Source organism: Dermacentor andersoni, chromosome 3 (assembly GCF_023375885.2).
Source record: "Dermacentor andersoni chromosome 3, qqDerAnde1_hic_scaffold, whole genome shotgun sequence".
NCBI lineage: Eukaryota > Metazoa > Arthropoda > Arachnida > Ixodida > Ixodidae > Dermacentor > Dermacentor andersoni.
The window spans coordinates 94924782-94949333 of NC_092816.1; the positions used below are offsets into that span (position 1 = coordinate 94924782).

At 43.7% G+C, this 24552-nt stretch overlaps 2 protein-coding genes across 3 annotated transcripts in view; one reads left to right on the forward strand and one right to left on the reverse strand.

The window, feature by feature from the left end:
• Positions 1-6255, reverse strand: part of LOC126542062 (ankyrin repeat domain-containing protein 13D) — a 70597-nt gene extending 64342 nt beyond the window's left edge. For both annotated transcript variants that reach the window (XR_007601751.2, XM_050189053.2), the window contains exons 1-3: positions 6013-6255; positions 1506-1641; positions 571-695 (exon numbers count right to left, since the gene is read on the reverse strand). Coding sequence is in view for 1 of the 2 variants with exons in the window: in XM_050189053.2 (XP_050045010.1) it covers positions 571-695; positions 1506-1641; positions 6013-6117 (366 nt within the window). In the remaining variant the exon portion in view is untranslated. The remainder of the gene's footprint in view (positions 1-570; positions 696-1505; positions 1642-6012) is intronic.
• A 2288-nt stretch (positions 6256-8543) lies between these two features.
• Positions 8544-24552, forward strand: part of Spt6 (transcription elongation factor Spt6) — a 101353-nt gene continuing 85344 nt past the window's right edge. Inside the window, exons 1-10 of the mRNA XM_050189070.2 lie at positions 8544-8682; positions 11636-11760; positions 12971-13081; positions 13172-13245; positions 13695-13811; positions 13922-14003; positions 16169-16250; positions 16381-16480; positions 17480-17899; positions 18341-18430. Coding sequence (XP_050045027.1) covers positions 11652-11760; positions 12971-13081; positions 13172-13245; positions 13695-13811; positions 13922-14003; positions 16169-16250; positions 16381-16480; positions 17480-17899; positions 18341-18430 — 1185 coding nt within the window. The 5' untranslated portion in view covers positions 8544-8682; positions 11636-11651. The remainder of the gene's footprint in view (positions 8683-11635; positions 11761-12970; positions 13082-13171; positions 13246-13694; positions 13812-13921; positions 14004-16168; positions 16251-16380; positions 16481-17479; positions 17900-18340; positions 18431-24552) is intronic.

Genomic DNA, 24552 nt, shown 5'->3' on the forward strand with positions numbered 1-24552 from the left:
AGCAGAGCGTGGACTATCTCGACAAAGTTCAGATCCTTCAAATGAATAACCTCGGGAAACTTTGTCGCCGGACAAAACATGGTCAAAAGTTATGGGTTATCCCCTAACCCTAACTGCATGCTGTATCATATATGATACAGCAATTAATGCCTGCCTCACAGAAGCGGAATGTCTTTCTCATTCAAAATATAAGAGTAGACTGATAAAAAGCAAACCCCCTGCAGCCTTCAAGTGCAAGAATTATGAAACTAACCTGTTTGTTAACACTGTGGTATTCTATCTGTCAGTCCCAATCTTGATTCTGTTTGTTAACAAACTTTTTATGCATCTTGCGAAGAGCTCCCTGCATACATACTCTTAGAAAAAAAAAAAATTATTTGAAGTGCTACAGCCACTATAAATTTTATTGCTAAAAATGACACAGTTTTTGGGTCACTATGTGCTGATTTTCTTTGTGTTGATTCTATCTGGTTAGAAGTTGCTCTGAGTGTATCACATATGATACACCACACAGTAAGTCCCGAGCAGCACTAAGGACCACTGAAAGGCCTGTGTGCAGCCAACACTCACGTCCCGAATCCGCTTCAAGAGATCAGGGATACCCCCGACAGATGTGCTGTAGCGTTGGAGGTCTCGCCGAGTCAACACTTCTGCCAGAAGCTCAGGGTCACCTGTGCTCACTGCTTCGTGAACCACTGTTAAGGAAATAAATAAACAAACATGATATGAAGTGAGGACAGGCAAGGCACCACAGAGGGTACCATGGTGCTCAATGGTAGCTATATGCACTTGTAGATTATCTTAATCCTTTCAGTGTTGCACACCCAGCGTCGCATTTTTTCTCAGATACCATAAAACGAACAGAACGGTCTATTTTTGGTTGTGCAGAGATGAAACGATACGGATAATGGCAAATGCTCTCTTAGGGTGGTCCTCACATTCACGTCTGACAAAAGTAATGTCAAATAGAACATGGTGGGACAGCAACACAAAAACATTACGGTACGTCAGTGATGCTGGAAGGGCTAAAGGTAAAACACAGGGAGGGCGGGAGATGGAAATTCAAGATGATGAGCAATACGCAAACAAGGTAAAAGCAGGAGCCAACGTTTCGACAAGTGGACTTGCCTTGTTCAAGGTGACATAGGCTTTCCTCAGCACAGTATATATAGGTAGGGTTCTTTGAAAGGGGAGAGGGGGGTAAGGCGGTCGCCGAGGCAACGATTGAAGGTTTGTTAGTGGTGAGGGTGCAGAATTGAAAAGAAAGGTGTGCTATTCACACGGCCGTGTCTCAGTCGGCCATGTGTCAGTTGACCGTGTGTCAGTTTTTGTTTTTGTAAGCTTTTGTTTAAATTTTCAGCTGTTTTTGCAGCATACATCAGCTTAACACTTTGTGGACACAATCGTCACCCCATGATCTGCACAATGGGCATGTCTGTTTGCAATGCCCAGTCTCAGTAAGCAGCCTTTCAAGCGGAAAATTCACAAAGCAAACTAAGCAGAACCTGTATAGCCATCGTTGTTCTCCACGTTGACATTGGCCCCATGGTTGAGAAGAATCTTTGATGCTTCGAGGTGGCCCAAGGTGACAGCCAACATGAGGGCTGTCCTCCCTCGGCAGTCTCGCCGTTCGATGTTCTCCTGCAACAGCATAAAAGAAGACCTGGCATTAAGAAACGGGATTACTCATGCAAATGCAGCCAAGATTTGTGTCAGCCCACATTGTGTGCAAGAATAGTACCACCAAAGTGCTACTTGCCATGCTGCCCTTCAGTTTTCCTACAGAGGGACCCTAAAATGATGACGTAAAAGAAGAAGGTGGAAGTGTTAGCAACATGCCCACCTAGCAGTGCGTGTCCAGGAGTGTTAGCATAAACAGATGTTCGGTGACTCCGCACACATTTGAGATTAGTGAGGGTAAAACCAAGATTAATCTCTTGGGACCTGAATTCTTTTTTTTTTCTTTTGTTTACAGACAAAAAAATATTAACTGCACTCAGAAGCGTGCGTGTGTGGGGAATGAAAGCCTAAGATTATTGTCCCACCATTAACTGCTTCAGGAAGAACTTTGTGGCCTTGTTACGAAAAACAAAAGTATGGCTCTAGTGCAAAAATATGTCTTTATGTGCTCATTTTCTGTCGCTGTATTACGTTTGATTTGGTAAACTAACTGCCTCAGATTCTCAAGTAAAATAGCCTGTATTGCCGAGTTGAAGCTTCCAATGTGTCAACCTGAACGGGTGCGGCCTTGCAGGTTCCTTTGGTGTGTTCAGTGTCATTGGAAATGCCACGTGCAGAGCCTCATTTCCAATAGATAAAATGGCAGTGTAACCGCAAGGACTGCCATTTATGCTACTTTTAGGTTTCCCATTAAATGACAAGAATTGCACAAAAAAAAGTATTCGCCACTGCCGTGTTCCTCAGCTATGGCACAATCTGCTTTGGCTATGCATGGCTGGTTAACAAAAAAATATCTTTCCATTTGCTTTGGTCTCGCCTGATAAAACTTAACACCTCTGCAAGGCCAGATATGTGCACATATATGAATTTCACGAGCCATCGTTACTCATTCAGAACTCCATTATGGTCCAAAGGCTGATTTGGATTAGTTAAGCATTTACACCAAGAATCACACTACAGTAAGCAAGAATATAATCATAATTTAAAAGGTTCCCTCATTCCTGCTGTGACTAACAAAGTAGATAAAAAAAATTAAAGACAAACTTGATTGCAACAACTAGATACCACATACAAAATTGCAATTTGGAAGCAGTGAACTAAAGTGCAGACGTAATTCGATAAAACCAACAAGAAAACATCTGCACATTTGATATACAATTTTCAATTGTGTTTATGTTTAGGCGCATGCAAGTATTCAAATATGAATAAAATATTCTTCGGTATTCAATTCGTATTCCATTCTAGAATTCACTATTCAAAATTGTCGGATATTTGTTCCGTTCAAATATTATAAGGGCCAACAACTGTTACAGTCTAGGCATAGAAATCACTCATAAGTGGAGACATTTCTGAGTGATTCTGCCGCAGGAGAATCACAGTTGTTGAGCAGGCAAACCTGTCCCCGAGCAAATGCATGGATGAAATTCTGAACAACAATTTCCAGTCGTTGAATCTGCATGCCTTGTCACTGGCACGCTACAAATTTTCTGTCTCGATTCAGGCAAGACTACTTATTATTTGGCCAATCAAACCCTGCTTGGCTTCCTTAAAATGGTGTACAGTGCTGTAAAATTACACTTAGCTCCTTCAGGGAGTTCTACACTCTACTAAGTGCATCTGGTGACACAATGTTTCTTTTTTTCATTACGGTCATTGTCATGGTGTGCCAAACTTGATCACCTTTACTGTGTTTATCATTTACAAGCACTCAGTTGACTTGAAATACAGTTGTTAATGACATAAGATGTATCCAATAACACAAATAAGTATTTTTTTTTTTGTCAAACACACTCTACACAATCATGGTATTTCACTTTATTTAGAAATTGGAAATATTCCATATTCAAAGGTCATTTTTCTCTATTAATCATATTTATTTATTTATTTTACTTATTTATTTAATTATCCTCAGGGCGGAGTGGGTACATTCAATAAAGTGGAAAACAAAAACACAGCAGTAAATTTGTATAAAACCAAAAAGAAAAAAAAAGGGTTACATCGATACAGTAAATGAAATTAACAATAAATAGCGCACAGTGCAAGGAGAAAAAATAAGAAAAAGAAAACATTGAGCATACAAAGCATAAAAGATCTTACCAACAAAGAAAACAAGAGAAATGACGCTCAACACAGCAATATATGCCTAAAAAATGAAGCTTGGTGGGATCAAAAAGAAAAAGAAAAAAAAAAGATGAAAGTATTGCTATTCAAAAATCTCTATTTAACTTGCACCACCTTAATACAAAAGCAGGATTTGCATTATTCTGCTAGTGCCACAATTACTACTATATAACAGATGCACAGGATAGATCTCAGCTATGTGTCAGTAAATTTACTTACACGCACTGTTCTTTAACACAGTATTTTTATGGGGAAGTTGATTTATCATTAAGTGCACTGTCACTGGTACATGAGTTCATGGGTGTCATTCATAAATTACTGCCCAATGAAGGTACACCAAAATTGCCAACTAAATAATTGAATATTCGTCAAACAAAATGCCTAATTGGGTAAGATTTGAAGAAATAGGTCTATTTAGATTCACCCCCATGTTCTGAACAAATTGATGGTGGAGGAGGAGACCATGGCTACTGATCTGCCTTTCACAGAATCGAAGTATCACTAGTTAGTTCAAGCACACCATGCCAATGAAAAATTGCAGGTTCGGTATGCTCTAACGACACAATCATTCTGAAAGTCAAATACAATTTTTAGACCTTTTCTCCACTGGTGCTGCTACAAAAAGTTTTAGCTTAAAAGTAATCAACGGTTAGGCCAAAACAAGAAATAATAAAAACAACAGTGTCAGAAAAAACAAAATAATATCAAGTGGTTTTCATGCGCAGATGTCTGTTCCCAGCATCAAACACATCCACATTGTGCATTAGAAGGGTTGTACTACACCACTAATCACAACGAACCATGGCATTGCTTCAAGCTCGAAACAAAATTTTACCTATGCATTTTTTTTAGCTTCAATAATGGTAACAGTCTCTCCCACAACTCCACATTTTGGAAGCCCAAGTTACCTCAAAGCTTGTACCTCAATATTGCAGGCAATGAGACTGTGCAGAGGGCAAGGACAAGAATTAGACAGTAGATGACAGGTTTCATAATTTCTGTATGTTAGTTGCATGTATGTACAGCGCATACATACAACCACATATGATTAACTTGTAAGGAATGATTACCTTCACCTGTGGAAAGTGGTCCACGTATTTCAAGTGTCAATTTCGACGCGACATACAAAGACATGATATTATCTCGTCTTGTTTATCCACAGCAATGTAAATCACCGGAGTCGGGAGTAAAACAACCTCGTTGTCATTCTCTCACCCATGATATCGGCTTTCTGACACAATAGGCCTTTAAGTTTTCTCTTGGAAGGCTACAGTTTGCTCGACTACAGCGCTTACCAATTCGTTTGGCTATTCGGTGTGTTGTTTAAAGAGTGCATTCAGAGCAGTTGGTTCTAGAAAACTCTCTCGCGCTATGTCTTTGCGACGTGAAAAAGTGCCGTAGGAAAGATTGAGTGCCTGACTACACTAGAGTAGCATGGAATGAATTTCGTATAACGCTCCACGAAGGGGAAAAGCATCATACCGCGTTGGTGAAGCAGAGAACCAGGGCAAGGAGGAGACACACAGTACACGACACTCGCTGTGTGTGTCTTCGCCTTGTCCTGGTAAGTGCGCTGCTTCACCAACACGGTAAGCTAATTAATCACCAATTCGCCCAACTTTCCACATTAGGGAAACAGCACTTTCAGTGTACGTGACTACTTAAGTCAGCATATATAAAGTGACAAGAGCAACCTCTTTGTCAAATGCAATGTTATCAAGAGCAATAAAGTTTACCTCTTCAGAGACAGCAGACAAATCTACCAGTTTCCAAAAATATGAATCACAATACAAGCCACTGCAATTAACCCTACGACGAAAAAAATTGCCCTGAAGAACGCGTACGTACTCCACAGCTAGCGAGTCTTGTTTATCTCGGAAGTAATTTGACAGCTGTTTCTTACTAGTCAGCAACAGAAACATCAGTGGTAAACGCAGGGGGGCATCAATATTACGTACGGCAACGAAAGATAACGCAGGAAGTAAAATTACCGTTGAGATTATTTCGTCACAGTCGCTTATTTATTTACGGAAAATTCCGAAACTGCAACGCCCAAGAAAATCACCAAGTGTGACTACGTCGACACACAGCGGAGCTCCCTCCGCGTGATCATTCATTGCGATCGCGCAGATCTCGTGACTCGATTGCTCTGCTAATATTGGACCCGATCTCAGTGTTCGACGAGTCAAAAATGGTAAAAAGAATACTTACTGCACTCTTTTCGAGGAGTGTTTTCAGAGCCTCATAGTCGTTATGCCAAGCCAGCCAGTGGAGCGGATACTCCTCTTGCAACGCGGATTTCAGTTTGTCCGACATGCTTCTGTTATGTAGACTTTCGTTGACTAGGTACGATCTTAAGGCGATGAGTCATTGCATCCGATACGAAGCAACCACGGAATGTTCTCTCACCGGCACAGCATTCCCACATCAGACAACAGCCTCCATTATGGCGTTCAAAGAAATAAACAAGAACTGCATAACACGTGGAGAAATGAGAGCTATGCGTAATACATGATGTCAGAAAGGCAGCTAGCGCCAGCTTGTGCGCGACTTTCGAGATTGTCGACTGCAACGCCGACAATGAAATGCGCATGAAACAACTGCTTGGAAACAGATAAATATTACGCAGCTGATACTTTTTAAAGAGACGCTTGAAACTTTCACTGTTACTCAATAAAAGACAAAGCGTGTGATAAACAAAAGGTAATAAGCGGTGCCCAAAACCCAACGTCTATGACGTCTTTCTGGCTCTCGAGATTGCTTCACCCGCATTAAACCAGCAAAAGCATAGCCTTTAAGACTCGCATTTTATCTCTAGGGAGCGTCTTTCTTTGGGCCGTGGATTTGAACACTACCTATCCATGTACTTGCGGTTATATCTTTTTAAAAAGCAATCACCCTTCCCAGTTGTGGTATACAGTGTTGGCTTCTGGTTTCGGTTTTGGGTCGTTTACGTCAGGGCGCCACTCAGCGCCAAATGCCGTTCGTTACTGGAAAGCATACTCTTACGTACAAAAATTTTTGTAGGAAACTCTATGCTGGAAAGTACCGGGCTCGCCGCGTTAAAGAAAGATGACAATTATTGATGTGTGGCAAATATACACCCCAAAGGTTGCAACTGTTTTTAGAGTGTAAGAGTGTACGGCGTTTTCAAGAAAGGAAACGCAAGCAAGGCAGATGACGATTATCGTTGTGCCAGAGATGCACTCCAAAGGGTGTAACTTCGTCCACACACTCTTAGAAAAATTTACACCCTTTGGGGCGTATCTTGTCCCACAACGATAATCGTCATCTGTCTTGCCCGCGTTTCCTTTCTTTAACGCTGCGAGCCCAGTACTTCCCAGTCACGAACGGCATGCGCGTAATTATCAGCCTGCCATTGCACTCTAAAAACAGTTGTACTCTTTGGGGAATATATATTTGCCACACAACGATAATCGTCATCTGTCTTGCTTGCGTTTCCTTTCTTGAAAACGCTGCGCTCGCTACTTTAATTCCTGTCGAGAATGATCTGTCATGCTGATAACGCGCATGCCGTTCATCACTTTTTTGGAAGTACCGGGCTCGCACAGTTAAAGAAAGGAAATATGCGGGTAAGAGAGATGACGATTACTCACTCTACAAAAAGTTTACACCCTTTGGGTTGTATTTTGTCCCCATACGATGATCATCATCTGTCTTCCCGCATTTCCTTTCTTTAACGCTGCAAGCCCGGTACTTCCTAATCACGAACGGCTTGCGCGTTATCGGCTTGGCACAGCATTCTCGACAGGAAATGCAAAAAAGAGGTGAGGCGTGCAGACAGGACACAAGATCTATAGTAGAGAAGTGGACAACACGAACGCCGGGACAGAAGAGTAGAGAAGTGGACAACACGAACGCTCTACTCTTGTGTCCTGTCTGCACGTCTCACCTCTTCTTTTTGCATAATGAATCCTTACCAACTAGCTCAGCTTTCTGTCGTTCTCGATAGGAAAGTAGCAAGCGCCGAGTTTTCAAGAGAGGAAACGCAAGCAAGGCAGGTGACGATTATTGTTTGGGGACAAGATAAGCTCCAAAGGGTGTAATTTTTTTTTTTACAAGAGCTCCCTCCTAACTTTTCCCTTCATCCGTGGCACCATCTACAGTTCGCTCCGCGAAGAGGCAGGGTGTGTATCGAATGTGAGCTCATATATGAACAATACCTTGCAATGGGTTGAATGCGGTTTAAATCATGGATACGGGATCTAAAAGAGGTGCGACGTAATGCACCTATTCCACTCACATTTACCGCTATATCACCACTGAATTTTTGCGTTGTTATTCGTGCATGTCAACACGGACTATTTAATTAACAACGTGTTCTGCACGGACGTCACTCTTTCGCTGCCATCTTCTTTAGAGGGTGCGCAGTAGTTGCTGAACACAATTTAGTTTGATGTTTTCAATTTTTTTCTTTTGTGCGTCTGTGTGGAGGAGCCACTAATTACTTTATTTTCATCAAGCAGAAGAACTGACAGTTTGACGAGGTGGTTGGCTGCTGGCAGCTGAAAACTGAAATCGAAACTATAAATGCCAACACGTGTAATATTCTTGCTATAACAGTAAGATAAAAATATTGTTATTAACAATAAATAAATAAAATATTCAGTGTTTATGTTGTTTAAAACAGCGCTACGTGCAGCAACTTGGTTTCGAAACTGATGCAGGATGATCGCGAAGAACACAGCGTCATCGTCTTCTTCATCGAAACGCCCCGAGCGCCCTCGTACGCTCTGCGCTGTTTTGAAGCACTGCGTAATTTGCGTGCATTTACGGTATCTACCCATATTTGCCAAGAAACATAGCGCACACTTAAGGATAATAAAGTTTCAAGCCCAGTGCCAATATCTGACGCCTCCGGTGAGTTCCTTTTACGGTGTCGCGCAAGGTGAAACTCATGACCGCTGGTTGTGCCAGCTACAAGTGCGGCTCCATCCTAGGCCTGACGCTCATTAAAACCGGAAAAAAATTCATTCTTTCGCTTAGATGTAGTTCATCGACTGTTCTTGATTTATACAGAATGAATGCCGCCCACCAGCTGTAATTGGGCAGCATGTCGACATAGGCAACGTGGCCCGTGTCAGTTTTTTTTGTTTATCCTCATTTTGTGTTGGTTCTTCATGGTCAACTTGGTGTGCTGTTGTAGATCTCCATCAAGGCACTTTTCTGACCTTTCGTTATGGTGCAGCGTTGGCTGTTTCACAGGTTGCTTTGTTTCATCGGAGCATACGCGAACACAAAAGCGAGTGATCGTTCTTGGACTATCGCACGCACGCCTGCTTCGTGCAGGGCGTCTCGAAGCGAAGCCCGTGGAAATGTAATGAAAAGTAAACCAGTAAAATTAAATCACCTGTCCGTCCTTTTTGCACGAGCTAGTGGGTTCTTAAATATAAGCTTTCTTGCTTTCTATAACTGGCAAAGAAGATCTAAACCCATGTGCGCCGTGTAACATTCGAAGTTGTCATATTTGTCATTTCTGGAACTGACAGCATATTTTGGCTTGATACCCTGCTGCCGCGTTCATCTTATGGTGCATGACATATCTTCTGAAGAAACGACATTTCCCATTTTTAGACAAGGTCGTTCTCGTGTTTCCCAGCATTTTAATCGATGCTATCGGGTGCCTTGAAAGAAAGAGCATGTTACGTATTGACACTACGCATATTTCTAGCTACCTTACTTAAATGTGTGTAGTTTCAAGATCAGTGCAGGCAGCTTTCAACGGCGAATAGAGCACGGCTTCCGATCGCAGTGTCTGCGGAAGAGACAAGCACGTGGGTTGTTCAAATGACTATTGTCATTGGAGTTGGACGGGGCAGGAGTGGTCCTGGTATCTTGAGGGTTCAGTCACCTTAGGTTCAGGATGGTTTTCCATTGTTCCGCTGGAAGGGCAAATCCTGTGTCTGTCTTGTGCTTCCGTTTGTCGTGCTTAATTGAAGCCAGAAGCCGCAGTTCTTTCAAAACACAGTGGGGACAAAATGGAGCTTGGCGATTCATGTGTTGATGTGTCTCCAAACTGGGGTGGATTTCACAAGCAGCACAAGTCTGGTGTTGCATGCTAGTCATGTTGCTGCTGCATAAAAGTACGGATAGTAATTTATGATTTGTTGGTGGAAGAGCATGGCTTCTAGTACAGATGAAAATCTTGGACAGTTGTGGGTTGGATCATTAAGGTTAAAAACCCAGGTCATTCTGTGTTAATCTGCCTATGCAGTTAATAGATATATTTAGTCACACAGTGTGCGTAGTACCAATACATGCTGTTTGAGCCTACTTTAACTCATTCCTGTCACCTTTTCTCCATGTCATTTGGTGGTGTATGATATTAGGGCATTCCAAACCAAGCTCTCAATGTTTATGAGAGCATGCATTGCTTGCCTACACAAAAGAAAGAAAAATAGAGGGGGGTAAGGAAACTCCCAAGAGCTCATGTGAGACCCTATAAATTCTGGCAAGAACATGAACAATTAAGTGGGTTAGTAACCACCATGCTTGAAATTAAGCAAGCTTTATACATTATAATAGCCATAACTATTCAATACAGAGTCTGCTTCTGACTGTGGTGTATCTATTAGTGGTAAGGTGCCAATGAGTGGTATAGTAGACTGAGCCAGGTGGCTTCCCCCAGGCATTTTAAACATTGCCATTTTTAATATTTGGACACTGACCATGTTGAGGACATTTGTTTTGAAGCTGTTTTGGTTTTTGATGAATTAATGTACTGCAAGCGTGAGATCATGCACATTTTATTGAATATGAAAAAGGGCAATCTTATGCACCCTTAGCGCCATTAATGCTGTCATAGATTCTGATTGTAAAAAGGGTAGAGGTGAAACAAATAAGAAAAAGGAACATGAACAGTAGCAGCCATGCAGTGAGGTACTGTGCAAGCAGCAGACATGGGCGGGTAGGTTTAGAGAGGAAGGTTTTAGTGTTCTTTGCGATGGTGGTTTTGTATTGTGCACTTGGAAGAGACGCTTCATCCTCATAAGTGTGCCATTTTGTTTACAAACCAATCACTTGGGTGTGTGATGGGTTCTACATTAGTGGTTTGTTTATAGTACTGCCATGAATGAAGTATAGGGTGCCTGGGACTATACATGACTAAGCAAGCTATTCTATGGACTGAAAACTTGGTATGACCTGGCTCTGCATCATGAGTGTGATAACAGGGATGGTTGCAGTAAGAAAATGTTCTTGCGCACCTGTAGTCTCAGAATAATTGTTATCTGCAGATAAAGTGCAGTTTTCCTTTAGAGGTTCCATTTTCGTGCTTTTTTTCTAACAGTTTATGAAACCGTCAGAACTGTTAGTTTACTATAGGGTTATTTTTCTCAGAATGGAAAGATCAGTAATTTCTGTCTAAACAGTTTGCAGGTTGCCATGTTATCTGTGATTCAACAGGCTGCTGATGAACGCTTATAAAATTTACGTGAAACGAAAATCTAACTCGCCTTCTGTCATTGCGGAATATTAATTTTAATGATGCAGGTGAAATGCTTTTTCTTATGTTGCTGTGCGTTGTGTGCAACAATAAGGCACGTAAATAATTTCTTTGTCTGGTAGGTTGCAGTGTGTGTGGTATGTTGTATCTCAGTTGTGGTTTCAATTTTAGTTTAACGTTAATGTCACCAGTTGTTGGATTAATGGCTCCGGCTCATGCAGGAAAGGCAGTCTGTGTGTGGCCTTCTTTTCCTGTACTAAGTAACCAAATGCCACTTACATTGGCCTGTTCCTGGTGATTATGCATAATGTCGCACTTAAGTTGTGGACTGTTTGTTTATGTAATATTCTGGTCTGCTTCTGACTGCAGATCCCTGCCCCCGGCCATGGCAGACTTCTTGGAGAGCGAGGCCGAGGAGTCGGAGGATGAGGAGGTGACCGGGAAACGACCATTAGTGGACGACGATGATGAGGAAGAAGAGGAGGAAGAAGATGGTAGGCGCTTTGATAGACATGCATATAGATGACAGAAGTGTGTTTCATGCTTGGATTTCTTTGCAAATGAGGGAATAAAACACATCCAAGGAATCGCAACAGAACCTTCTCTTTGATAAAATTATGTGGAGTGCTATATTATTTAATGGTTCTATAGCACAATGAAACTTGTGCGGCGGATGCTTTTAGTGTCTTCTCCAAGACACGTCGGCAGTATTTGCATATAACTTGAAGCAGCACAAAGGGACGAGGATATAAACAAGAAAACAAGCAGGACAGGACTCGTCTTTACTGCTAACTAAAGTTTATTTGAGGAGCACCAGCCATTTATAAAGTGTCGAGAACACAACAAAGACCATCAGGATCGACAGGTATGCGCACAGGCGTCCCTTCGTGCTGTTTCAAGTTATGTTCAAGTTATATTCAACGAACTCGCTCAAATCATGTTATTGCTACTACAGTGTTTGCAATAATGCACATTGTTATTGCAAGTGTTTAAGTATATGCTTAACTATATGTTTAGCTATAGTTAAACGTGTTCTCTATAAACTAAGCATGGGTTTTCATTTTGTATTGCTTCCATTGGATGACCAGGAGGTATGATATCCTTTTACTTCTCAAATTGCCACAATCATAATCATCAAACAGATTTTGTCTGCATCAGGTTAAAAGCCTTTCCCAGAGGTCTCTAAGTAGGTTGGCACTGTGTTGCCATAGTCCTCTATACCTGCTGTATTCCTAACCTGGTCCTTCATGTAATTATCTGTCAGCCCCGCTGCATTTCTTTCCCCTTTATTCTTTCTATTATGGTAATAGACCAGCAGTTACCTGCTTTGCAGAATACTTCGGCTACTCAACTTCACATCATCTTGTTCACCTCAAACAGACTATCATGTACTCTTGTTCGATCTCTGATTAATATATTGCTGTATTTATGCCTATTGTTTTCCCATTCTTTGCTTGTGGTATTAACACTGGCTTCTTCACAATTGTGTTTGCCTCAAAGTTATGGCCTTTTGCTTTGCTCTTTCCATAAGGAGACACTCTTTCTATCATTGCACTATGTTGACAAGTTATTCATTTTAAATTTGTGAAATTTTAGATACAGTTTGACCTAGTTATGTTAAAAGGGTGCTTTCAATATTTGAACATGTACATGTTATACATTTTAATCATAGATTGACATATTTATGTTCTTTGCTTGTTTTAGATGATGAGAGGTTGAGAGAGGAGATGAAGGATCTTATCAATGATGAAGAGGAAGAAGTTGAAGAGGACTCGGACGATGATGTAGGAGGCAAAAAGAAACGGCGGCATCACGGTAGGATACTGAGTCACTGTGACATAGATCATGGTTTCATAATTGCGGGCTTATGCAAGGATGATGCAACTAACTTGTCTTGTTTTCCAGATGACTTTGACGACAATCTAGAAGATGAAGATTACGATCTTATTGAGGAAAACTTGGGAGTCAAAGTGCAGAGGGTAAGTTAGAGCTGATGCGTAGATCTTGTTTTTTTTTTTTTCTTGTTGTGGAACATGATTATCAGGTTTTTGATGTTTGTTTTGGCATTTGATGCCTTTGTTCTCGCTATTGGTTCTAGTATTATGCCAAAGGCGTTTGTTAAGCCAGCTACCTGCTTCAATTTTCTTAAACCACATGTACCCTGGTTAGAGCAGTGCTTCAAAAAGACCTTAATGAGTTTTAAGTCAGTTGCATGCCTCACTAATACTGTAGGTGAGGTTGCAGGCTGCCTTGGAGTTAATACAGCAATTGTACTATATTCATTCATCCGTGCAATGAGAAACACATGCTATGTTGTCCTTAAGTGGAATATATTTTCCTACCACAGTGCATGTGAGTTTGTGTTTTAGTTAGGTATGTCTTTATTTTGGCTAATGCCTGTATTTTTGTTTGTGTATTCCCTTTGCAGAAAAAGAAGTTCAAGCGTGTGAGGAGAATAGAGGACGAAGAAAGTGACAACGAAGAGAGCAAAGACAGCACCAATCGTGATGCCATTGCCAATGAGCTGTTTGAAGGATCTGATGCTGTGAGTAGGGGAAAAGAAAAACGCTTGTAAAAAAACTTTTTAGCATAGTTTATGGCCAATTGTGGAGGTAGGGAATGGTTGTGCATGATCCAGTTAAATGTGTGTTTCAGGAGGCACCTGCTGAGCAGGAAGAAGAAAGAGGAGAGGGAGAAGAGGAGGAAAGGGAAGGCTCGGGCTCCGAGCTTGAGTCTGGTACGCTGGCTGCCTTTAGCGTTTACATTTTATCTGTATGTTTACATTGATGTTCGTGTCAGCAGCTCGTTGAAATGATACATTGACACATGTGCTTTGTGCATAATGTAGTTCCAGGGTGTCTACCAACCGGTAAAACCAGGAATTCTTGGGGATTTTTAATAGTCTGGAAATACTCAAGAGAAAACACGGGGAATTTGTGCTCCTATCAGGGAAAATTAGCTGTAATTTTATTGAAAGGGAACGAAAGTCACGCTAATGCTGGCTCGAGCAACAGAGAGGAATCGTAACGAATCGTCTTTGACACCTTGTTGTTGCCTGGAGGAGTTGCCAGTCAATGACCAATTTTCCGGACGCCCGATTTTCGGGACATGCCCGATAATTCGGACGGCTTCGCGGCACCGCCATGTATCCCTCAATGTATAAGAACGTCTGAAATTTCGGATGCAAGAACCCTTCGCCATCTGATTTTCCAGACTTTTTGTTATGACCGCAGGTCTGAAATGCCATTAATCAAAGCCACCACCGCCGCCATTTTGATTATCTCGCCGCCTCGAACCAGCGCTTGCACGCAGATCCGGTGGCAGCCGTAGCCACCACAGCGGCAACGCAAGGTATAACTGGTTCGACGTTCGTTATTGCTTCTTGCCGTTCGGTTCCATGTTTTTTATTGAAAGAATTCTCTGCTGTCAGCAATGGCACCGACTCCGCCTTTGTGGTCCTCGCCAATGGCTTCAAAGCTCGGAAAGCACAGTGCTTTGCATAATACCGGTTCCCGAAAGTCAGCTTGGCCTCAGTACAGAAATGTCACACAGTGAAGCTTAACAAGCGTGGGAAGGGGCAATTGTCAAGGTACACAGTATGTATTCCTTAATTATGCACGCGTGCACCCACTGTCTCCTGTCACAGTATGACCACAGTGCTTCAAAGATTTTTCAGACATGCCTGTGCCAATTTCAGCCCTCAGGCAGTAAAAGACTTTCATAATTTTTTCGGACGTTTTCGTGGCCTCTAGGGAGTCCGAAAAATCAGACGTTGACTGTACAACTGACCAAGAGGATGCTTCAAATGGTCTGCGTAGCGAATGTGCGGTGGAAGGAGGATGAGAAAGAACAGAAGACGCATTGAGGAATAAACGGGAAAGAAGTATGCCGCTGCTTCTTTGAAGGAGCATGAGCTCAAAAAACAAAGTGCTAGCTGATGCCAAGATGCAGATGTCCCTCATCCAAACCAAAATGAAATGCAACCGTGAGGCATTGTGCACGGGCTGAGAGTGTGCGAGGACAGTTCAGGTTGACTTTCCAGTTGCCGAGAGAGAATCTCAGTTGTGACAAAGTTTGCGCCGCAAACCAACCAGCTTGCTATCAGTTGATAAAAATAGTTTAAATTCGTAAATATTTGCTTCTGCGTGCATCCCTTTTTATTCATATTTTAAAATGTTGGACTTAGTTTGCAATAGGCTTCACCATTTTTTTTCGAAGATATCTTATTTGCTGTGCATTTTATTAACCCCTCCCTTCTGTTTCTTTTAAATAAAATAAACACTACTCCTAACTATTCAGACTAGGTTAAGTGTTTGAACATGCTTACTAGAGAGTGACAGCATTCGACAACATGGTCATAAAACATTGACATAAAACAAAGTTCTGTGCCACTGAGGGAATTTTGCTAATGCACTCAGGGAAAACCTGGAAAACTAGGGGAATTTGGAAATGTCAACTTAGTAGACACCCTGAGTTCAGTCGCCTTCCGTTAATTCGACCCTGAACGGACCAACAAAATTGATCGAATTATCCGGCAGGCCAAACTAAACAAGATGCTGAAAAAGAAGGTTAAAAAACACCAATGATTCATTTGGATGCATTTGCCAGACTCTGAAAGTGCGGTTTCTAATCTTTGTACAATGATTACATGCTCACCTAAATTCCTGGCTTTATGGCTGGATTGTGGGGAAGTTAACTTCCTGTCATTCACTTGCTCCAGGAATTAATATTTGGGGCATATGTTAAAGAATACTTTGGTAGTCAAAAACTAGATACAGTGCCCCCTCCCCCTCCCTGCAGTTGCTCTCATACCCTAGACATAGTTTCAGGACATTGAGGACCATCAATTTTTGTATCCTAAATGAGCTTGTAAAACACTGCTTCTTTGTTCATACTCACTAGATCCCGATGATTTCATTGTCGATGACGACGGCCAGCCCATCACAAAAGGAAAAAAGAAGAGGCATATCAAGTACACTGACCAGTGAGTATAGCTCCAAAATTAGTGTATCCAACCGAGGGGGTGCACTAAGAAGCATGCCTGGGATCTTGCAGTTGTTTCAGGCTCACTTGGTAGTGAGGATCGGGCATTGAAATTTGGTTTGCTATTCCAGGGCCTTGCAGGAAGCCCAGGACATTTTCGGTGTTGATTTTGACTTCGACGAGTTCTCCAAGTACCAGGACGACTACGATGAGGAAATGGAAGAGGAAGAGGTGAATCTTTCTTTCCTCCTTGAGGACTGAAGCTTCTGTCAAGAAATTTTGTTCTGCCCACACTCTTAAATACCGTAAAAACCGGAATATAGGTTGAACTTTTCTTTTTTGTTCAAAAATCCACGGCAGAAGGTCGACCCTTGTCTTATATACCGGTCATCTTTTACTGGTGTATGCTGTTTTCTTTTTTTCATTTTCTTTTTTTAGAATCTGGGGTCGACCTATTTTCCGGTTTTTACGGTACCTTTATGAACTTGCTTTGTGCATAGCTAGTACATTGTGAGAATGCTGTCACTGAAGCATTTTATAACTTATGCAGAGCTTGGGAAGTACAGGAGTAGTAATTGTAGAAGTGCCAGAGCAACAAAATATAATTTTCTGTAATATAAAACATGTTACTGTTGAACTATATTTGCTAGAAATAAAATGTAGGGTAGAGTACATTGGGGCAGTGTGAATTATTATCAGAGATGTCAGCTTTCTTGTTTACCATCTTGTATTGCAGTGTAGATTTAATGGCCTCTGTAGGAGAGATGTACTATGTTTGTTGAAAAAGAGTTAACTTTTATAAATATTTGGGAACAATAGCAGTAGTGAAGTCCTGGTTTAATGTAACATTAATTTTTCTTTGTGCTTTCTTTTATCATCATAGTTTAATGTTTGATTTTCGTGTTCCCTTCTGCTGCTCAGTCCTGTAGATCTGCAAGATGTTATAATATAAACAAAAACTAAGCTAAGCCGAGGAATGGCTGAGCGGATGTGGGAAGGAGACCTAAATGTTTGCTTTGCTGGCTTTTCTGAACTTGTTGAAGAAGCTCATACAGCTTGCCATGTGCAGCAGTGAGCTGAGTACACAGTTAGCCTAAAACATGTAAGGAGTGTAATTAAGAGCATGCAGCACTGAAACTGAAGGAATGAAGTTCTATGTTCATCAGTTTCCTATGTCCTGCTTTGTAGGGCCAAGCTGATAAGAATTTTCACATTTCTTTTTGTCTACAGTATGAGGATGAAGAAGAGGAAGGGGAGACTCGCCCACGCCCCAAGAAGACGTCACGCAAGCGCCAGACAAAGAAGAGCATCTTTGAGGTGTACGAACCAGTCGAGCTGGAGCGGGGCCACTTCACCGACCGGGATAACGAAATACGGACGACAGATGTGCCCGAACGGTTCCAACTACGGGCAGTGCCAGTGACGTCGGCTTCCGAGGAAGAGATTGCACGCGAGGCTGAGTGGATCTACAAGCATGCGTTCGGGAACCCCACAATCTCGGTGCAGTCGGCTGTTGATGAAGTTGCCAAGGGGTCCTCTGCTGCTTCTGATCTGGCAGGTCGACACCAGCCTCCTGCAGGCCGCAAGAGTGTGACAGCTGTTGCTAAGATTGCTGAGGCACTGAAGTTCATGAGAAATCAACTTTTTGAGGTTTGTCTCTCTCTCTCTCACATGCAAACTGTGAATGAGTGTTCCTCATTGTAAAATGAGACGCTGTTTACATATTAAATTATGGCAAGTGTAGTGATTTGTGGCATTTGTTTAGGTTAGATGCTCATGTGGAGTCAATTATTTTCTGAAGTGCAGTGCTATTGTTAATAGAAATTAGTTCTAGTGTTTGTTCATGGAAGGACACATAGTTGGTGTGTCACACACGGATTTTAATTCAGACTGTGCTGTGCACATTTCAGTGTCATGTTAAAGCTTTTGTATGGAATATGCCATTTACCTTTATTAAGTATTAAAACATTGCATACATTGTTTTATCTTATTAACTTGTGCAAAAGTAAATTTCTTATTTACTTGCTTCTTTGTGTAGCAACTCACCGGATAAACTAAATTTTGAAAATTTTTTATTCTTGATTGTTGCAGGTTCCATTTATTGCCTTCTACCGAAAGGAGTACGTGGAGCCTGACCTCAACATTAACGACCTCTGGACAGTCTACAAATGGGATGAAAAGGTGCCGGTGAAGTCTGCGACTTGCCTTTGCCTATTTCATAATGTCATAGCTTTGCATTCAAGTAGTTTGTCGGCAGTTTCGTCCATTTCATTTCTCCTAGTTGCTCTTGGACTGACAGCATACAGTAGGGCTTGGAAGAACATAACATGGTATTGTGTAATAGTCAGTGTAAATTATCCTGCTTGGTGCTAGTGATTTGAGTTGCGGCAGCATTGTGCGACTCCTTCACCTGCACCTAATCCATCTCTTGTCAAAAAACAAACATTGAGAGGTTAATTTAATGTTCACCTTTATACTTGCCATGGTAATTCAGTGGCTGCGGTGTTCTGGTGTTAAGCACAAGGTCAGGAGCTTGAGTCCAAGCCATGGCGGCCACATTTCGTCAAGTGTGGAAGGAGTGTAATGTAAAATTGCTTGTGTACTTAGATTTAATTGCATGCTAAAGAACCCAATGCGTGAAAAAATTTAACCTGTGTACTTGGTTACGTAACTCCTGTGCATTTGGGACCCATACACCGTCTGCAACATGTACAGGATGTTTCACAGATCCCACTGCAGTTGCTTCCCTAGTGCAGCTTACCCAATTTTTTTTTTACTTGCCTTTAGTATCTCCTAGAAGAGTGCATTCAATTGGGAATAGTTGGGTTTAAAGTACCGTATTTACTTGATTCTAACTCGCCCTCGATTGTAACGCGCACCTGTTTTCCATGACTAAAGAAAGCAAAACTCGCCCTCGATTTTAACGCACACCTGTTTACCGCGACCTAAAAAAAGAAAGGTCCTGTGGTGATGAGTGACCACGTAGACCGATAAAGTCTCGGGCTCTTGCAGGAGAGGAAAAACCGACACTCGATCTCTTAGCGTAGCATTTTTTAAATCCTCTTTGGAACTCTAGCCTGTGCCACAGCGTGCCAGCCGCTCGTGCCTCGTGTAGACGCAAGCGTCTACATAATTCTCATGCGATGCCGATGCTGCTGCCGCTACAGAGAGCTCCCGCCCGAGAGAGGAGGAAAATTCGACGAACAATGGAAAGCCCACGTGATGCGGCGTGTCTTGGCATTGGTCTTAGGTGTCACGTACGGAGGCGTCGTCGAAGGAGGCAGCAGTGTTGCGTCGCACATTGGTGGGGCCGATGGCGCGGGTACTTCAATGTAGGTGGGTTTGAGATGTTCCAGGGCAATTGTGTCTGAGCGGCCATTGACATTCACGACAAAAGTCATCGGACGACGCTCGAGAACACAATATGGCCTAGGTCACTCTTGAGTGCGGCTCTGATGCCAAGTAAGACGAGAGGCAAATGTAGGACCCACTTTTCCGGCGATTCATGCACCATAAGGGAGGCCTTGAGATGCCGGTGAAAACGTTCAACTAGTCCATTGGACTGCAGGTGGTAAGCAGTCGTGCGAAAACGTGTTGTTCCAAGTAGTTTGAGTAGTTCGTTGAAGAGTGCCGAGTCAAACTGCCGACCGTGATCGGTGACTATTGTGGATGGGGAGCCGAACCGTGCTATCCATGTAGACACAAAAGCTGCTGCAACAGTGGGCGCTCAGATGTCAGATATAGGTGTAGCTTCTGGCCGCCGTGTATAGCGGTTGATACATGGTATCAGTATGTAGCAGTAACCTTTCGAAGGTGCGAGAGGGCCGACGAGGTCCAAGTGTATGGTGTCAAAACGAGCATCCAGTGGAAGAAAAGACTTGGCAGGTGGAATGAGGTGACGCTGGATCTTAGAGCCTTGACACAAAAAACAGCAGCAAACCCAATCGCGAACTTGCACGTTTAGCCAAGGCCAAACGAAACGACTGGAAAGGAGCTTCTGTGGCGCGCGTATGCCAGGATGCGACAGGTTGTGCACGGTTTCGAACAGACGTCTGCGAAGGGATGCTGGAATGTATGGTCTAGGCTTGTCGGTAGAAGTGTCGCAGATGACGGACGTACTATCTGGGTTCACAATGACGTCCTCCAATTTCAGGCACGTTTATGAATTCCGAAGTGTGCGAAGTTCGGTGTCGTCACGCTGTTGACTAGCGAGTAAATCGACATCGATGATGAAAGGTTCCGACGCCAATGGGCAAACGGCATTGATGCATCGACGATAGGACCGGGGAACTCGAATTCGGGTTGACCGAATTTGCTTGACGGCGTTGATGACAATTCCTTTACTGGCAAGGTGTGAAAACAACAACCGCAAGGGGTGAAGATGCTCTTCTGCGGAAGAACTTGCGACGAGAAGGTCGTCAATGTATGGAAAAAGGAAAGGCAAGCCTCGGGTGACGGAATCAATGAAACGCCGAAAGGATTGGCCCGCATTCCGTAAGCCGAAAGGCATGCGGAGAAATTGAAAAAGACAGAATGGTGTAGTGATGGTGGTCTTGGGAATGTCTTCTTCAGTGACCGGTAGTTGATGATAGGCGTGAACGAGATCGATCTTAGAAAAGATCGTCGCACCGGGCAACGCTACCGTGAAGTCCTGAATGTTCGGTAGTGCGTAGCGATCAGGAACTGTAACATTGTTTAGTGCCCGGTAATCACCGCATGGGCGCCAATCTCCCGTCTTCTTAGGCACCATGTGAAGTGGTGAGGCCCAATTAGTCGAGGAAGGGCGGATGATGCGAAGTTGCAGCATGTGTTCGAACTCCGCGCGAGCGATCTTGATTTTCTCCGGGGACAAACGCCGGGGTCGGAAATAGACTGGTGGGCCGAAGGTGACGATGTGATGACACACGTCATGTTGAACCGGTTGCGTCGAGTCCGGCAGGCGCGTCAAAGTAGGAAACTCGCGTAGGAGTGCGGCGAAAGGTTCGTCCAACATGGCAGAAATAGGCGCGATCGGCGATGTGCCTGCTGATGGGGTGCCGGGAATGGATAGCTGGGTCACGGAGTTGTTGGACATCGACAAGGGATCCGTAGTTGTGCAAGAAGTCTGGTCCAATGACTGCACGACAAATGTCTGCAACCAGGACAATCCAGTGGAACGCTCGTCGAAGGCCAAGGTTTAGCATGACGAAGCATGACGAGAAAACTGGAATCCTGGTGCCGTTGATGGCTTGCAAAAACAACGCAGGTGTCGCTTTTTGGTCGGAGTGGTGGGCGGGGAGAATGCTGACGTCAGCTACTGTGTCGACTAAGAACCGTTGTCCCGTAACTCTGTCCGTCACGTAGAAAAGGCGACTTGTGTGTTGGGCCGGACCACTCGTCGCCGTTAGAGGTCGGCCGGCCTGTTTCCCTGCCATGCGCAGGGACGCCGACAGGGACAAGTGTCGTTTCCAAAACGGCGGTGGTACAGTAAAACCTCCTTAAACTGTACCCACTTAAACAGTAGTTTTACATAAACCAGTACCACAAACCAAGAACGGTATCCGCGTAAACCGTACCAGCTTATTGTGTACGTATCGGTTAACACGTAGTGTTTCCACTTTTCGTCGTGCAGAACAGAACTTTTCATCGCCCGGCAGAACAAGCCTCAGAGATCGGAACAATGGCCTCCAAGCGCCCTGTGCGTTCGCGCATGAAGCCACATCAACATCAACATCATTTCGGCAGTGTGCCAGAGAGCGTTGTGGTGTTGCGCAAGCGAGGGCTCGCGTCATGCCGAAGCTCGGATAAAAAAGACGCTAGATGCTCAGCATAGACGAAAAATTAGATATCGTTCGTGCTATTGAACGTGACACAAAGAAGTCGGCTCTGGCACGCGACAGGGATCTGCTGTTGACTACGGTGTATTGCATTTGGAATGCGAAGAAGTTGCTTGGCAGCGCTGCTGCGACCGTGAAGAGATGTCAGCTATGAGGTTCGACTTTTCACCATCGTTGCCTCTGTTGTCGCTGAAGTGTTGGCTAGCAACAGTGATGAGGACGACGCGGAAAGCGACACCACGGGTGATTGAGTCCCGACAGTGGCAGAAGCTGCGTGTTACGTCAGCCTCATGAATGCAATCGTCGCGACGAGAACAGCACCCCGCAATGATAAAGGCGCCCCGCGACTTCTGCAGTGCTACCGCACGTGTGCACGAAGAATATGTAATGCCAACGAGAAATCCGCCTTGCGAGTGTTTGTCAAGAAGAGGGGGGCTGGCTGAAAAGCTGCCTCGCAGCTTCAGTAAGTTTGAGGCCGCTGTCGTCGCTGCGAGGCCGCCACAGCATCAGACGAAAATAACACCTTTGTCACGCGAAGTGAATAAATACTGCATGTATTTTTCCCCTTTCATCGCACTCTCTCTGAGTTCCGTTTTTGACAGGTGAGTGGTCGATCTCATGCTATTTTGGTTAAACAGTACTACCATTTAGTACGTGCTTTTTCCGAGCTCCGGCCAACTACGGTTTAACGAGGTTTCATTTTAATAGCGAACGCCAGACGTTGTAGTTCATGTGTTATTGCGGGTGCCCGTGCGTCTTGATCTGCTGGAACTACGGCTCTGTGGGTGACGAGATGACGTGCAGCGATGTTCCGCTCCACAGATGATGCGTTCCAGGCGCTGACACAAGGAGTTGAGCGGAGATTGCACTGTTGAAGAGCAGGGGAAGGTTTGCAGGGCGGTTGTATTATCACCCGGAGACAATGCCGTGGCTGCGATAGTTGGGGTGGCTACTTCCATGACTTTGTCGGCCAAAGCTGCAAGTTCGATAAGGTCCATGGTAGAGGCAGTCATCAGGACCATTCACACGTTAGCTGGGAGTCGTTGCAAAAACAATTCATGCAACAGCGCATCGTTGATGGATCTCGCGTTGTTTCTGAGCAGCTGCCTCATTCGGCGAAGAAGTTGACTAGGGCGTCAGTTGCCGACTTCTTCAGCAGACAGAAGCTGCTGGATGTGAGAATGCTGTGAACCTGCTGTGTGTTATAGCAAGGCTGCCTTGAAATTGTCATTGGCGACGGTAGACGATGGGGAGTTCAACAAGTCTGCTACTTCATCAATGGCGGCGGGCAAGATGCTGCAATGAAGTAATGAAACTTTGAGGCTTGAGAGTGGATACCAGCGACTTGAAATTGCGATTTGGCCTGAAGAAACCGTGCCAGGGGATGCTGGTCCCAGTGCTGTGAGAGGCGGACAGCGATGGCTGAACAGGAGGGCTCACCGCGTTCCCGGTTAGGGTTCTGGCCTTGAGCTCTCGTAGTGTTAATCTGGTCTATGGTCGTCTCTACAACACGAGCGTATGGCAGTATCACATTCGCGGTCAACAAACTGTGGTGACAAGTGACCACGTAGACTGGTAAAGTCCCGGGCTCTCGCAGGATAGGAAAGACCGACACTCGATCTATTAGCGTAGCATTTTTTTAATCCTCTTTGGAACGCTAGCCCGTGCTGCAGTGTGCCAGCCGCTCGTGCCTCGTGTAGACACGAGCGTCTACATAATTTTCACGCCGATGCTGCTGCCGCTACAGTCCTTAACAGCACCTCATTCTTTCATACAGGAATACAACTATTTCTCATTTGGAAAAACAAAGATTATAGGATAGTATCTCTGCAATGACTGGTCTAAACAGCCATTTCAGATCATACCGCATTTACTCGATTGTAATGCGCCCTCGAATGTGACGTGCACCAGTTTTCCGTGACCCCCCAAGAAAGGGAAAAGAAATACGCCCTCTATTATAATGCGCACCCATTTGCCATGACCTAAAGAAAGGAAAGTCCTTTACAGTACTGTACACCTCATACTTTCGTATAGGAATACAACTTTCTCTCATCTGGAAAAACAAAGATTTACTCCCGATGCACTAAAGTTACGGTAAATAAAAAAAAGTTGCAGTTTGACCCAAAAGGTAAAGCATCGAGCACGATTGCAAATTAGTAGACAGCTATACGAAAAATAAGGATAGTACTTTTATCAGCCGTATGGACATTTAAACATTTGCGTACTAAATTAACAATCATGGTGTTACATGCGCACAAGCCTCACTCATTGACCGCGGAAACTCATCATAACACTGGAGTGAGGAAGCGCGGTAGCAGGAACGAGCGAATTGACCTTTGTGCAGCCTCTTGCTTCAACACGAACTAAGTGACAAGAACACAGCATGGTGTGCCAAGTGTGTAAACTCTGTCTCTATCACATATCACTTTCAAGATGGAAGCTGCGCGGTCGCACCGTACACAGCAGCCGGCAGAGTAGAACACCTTT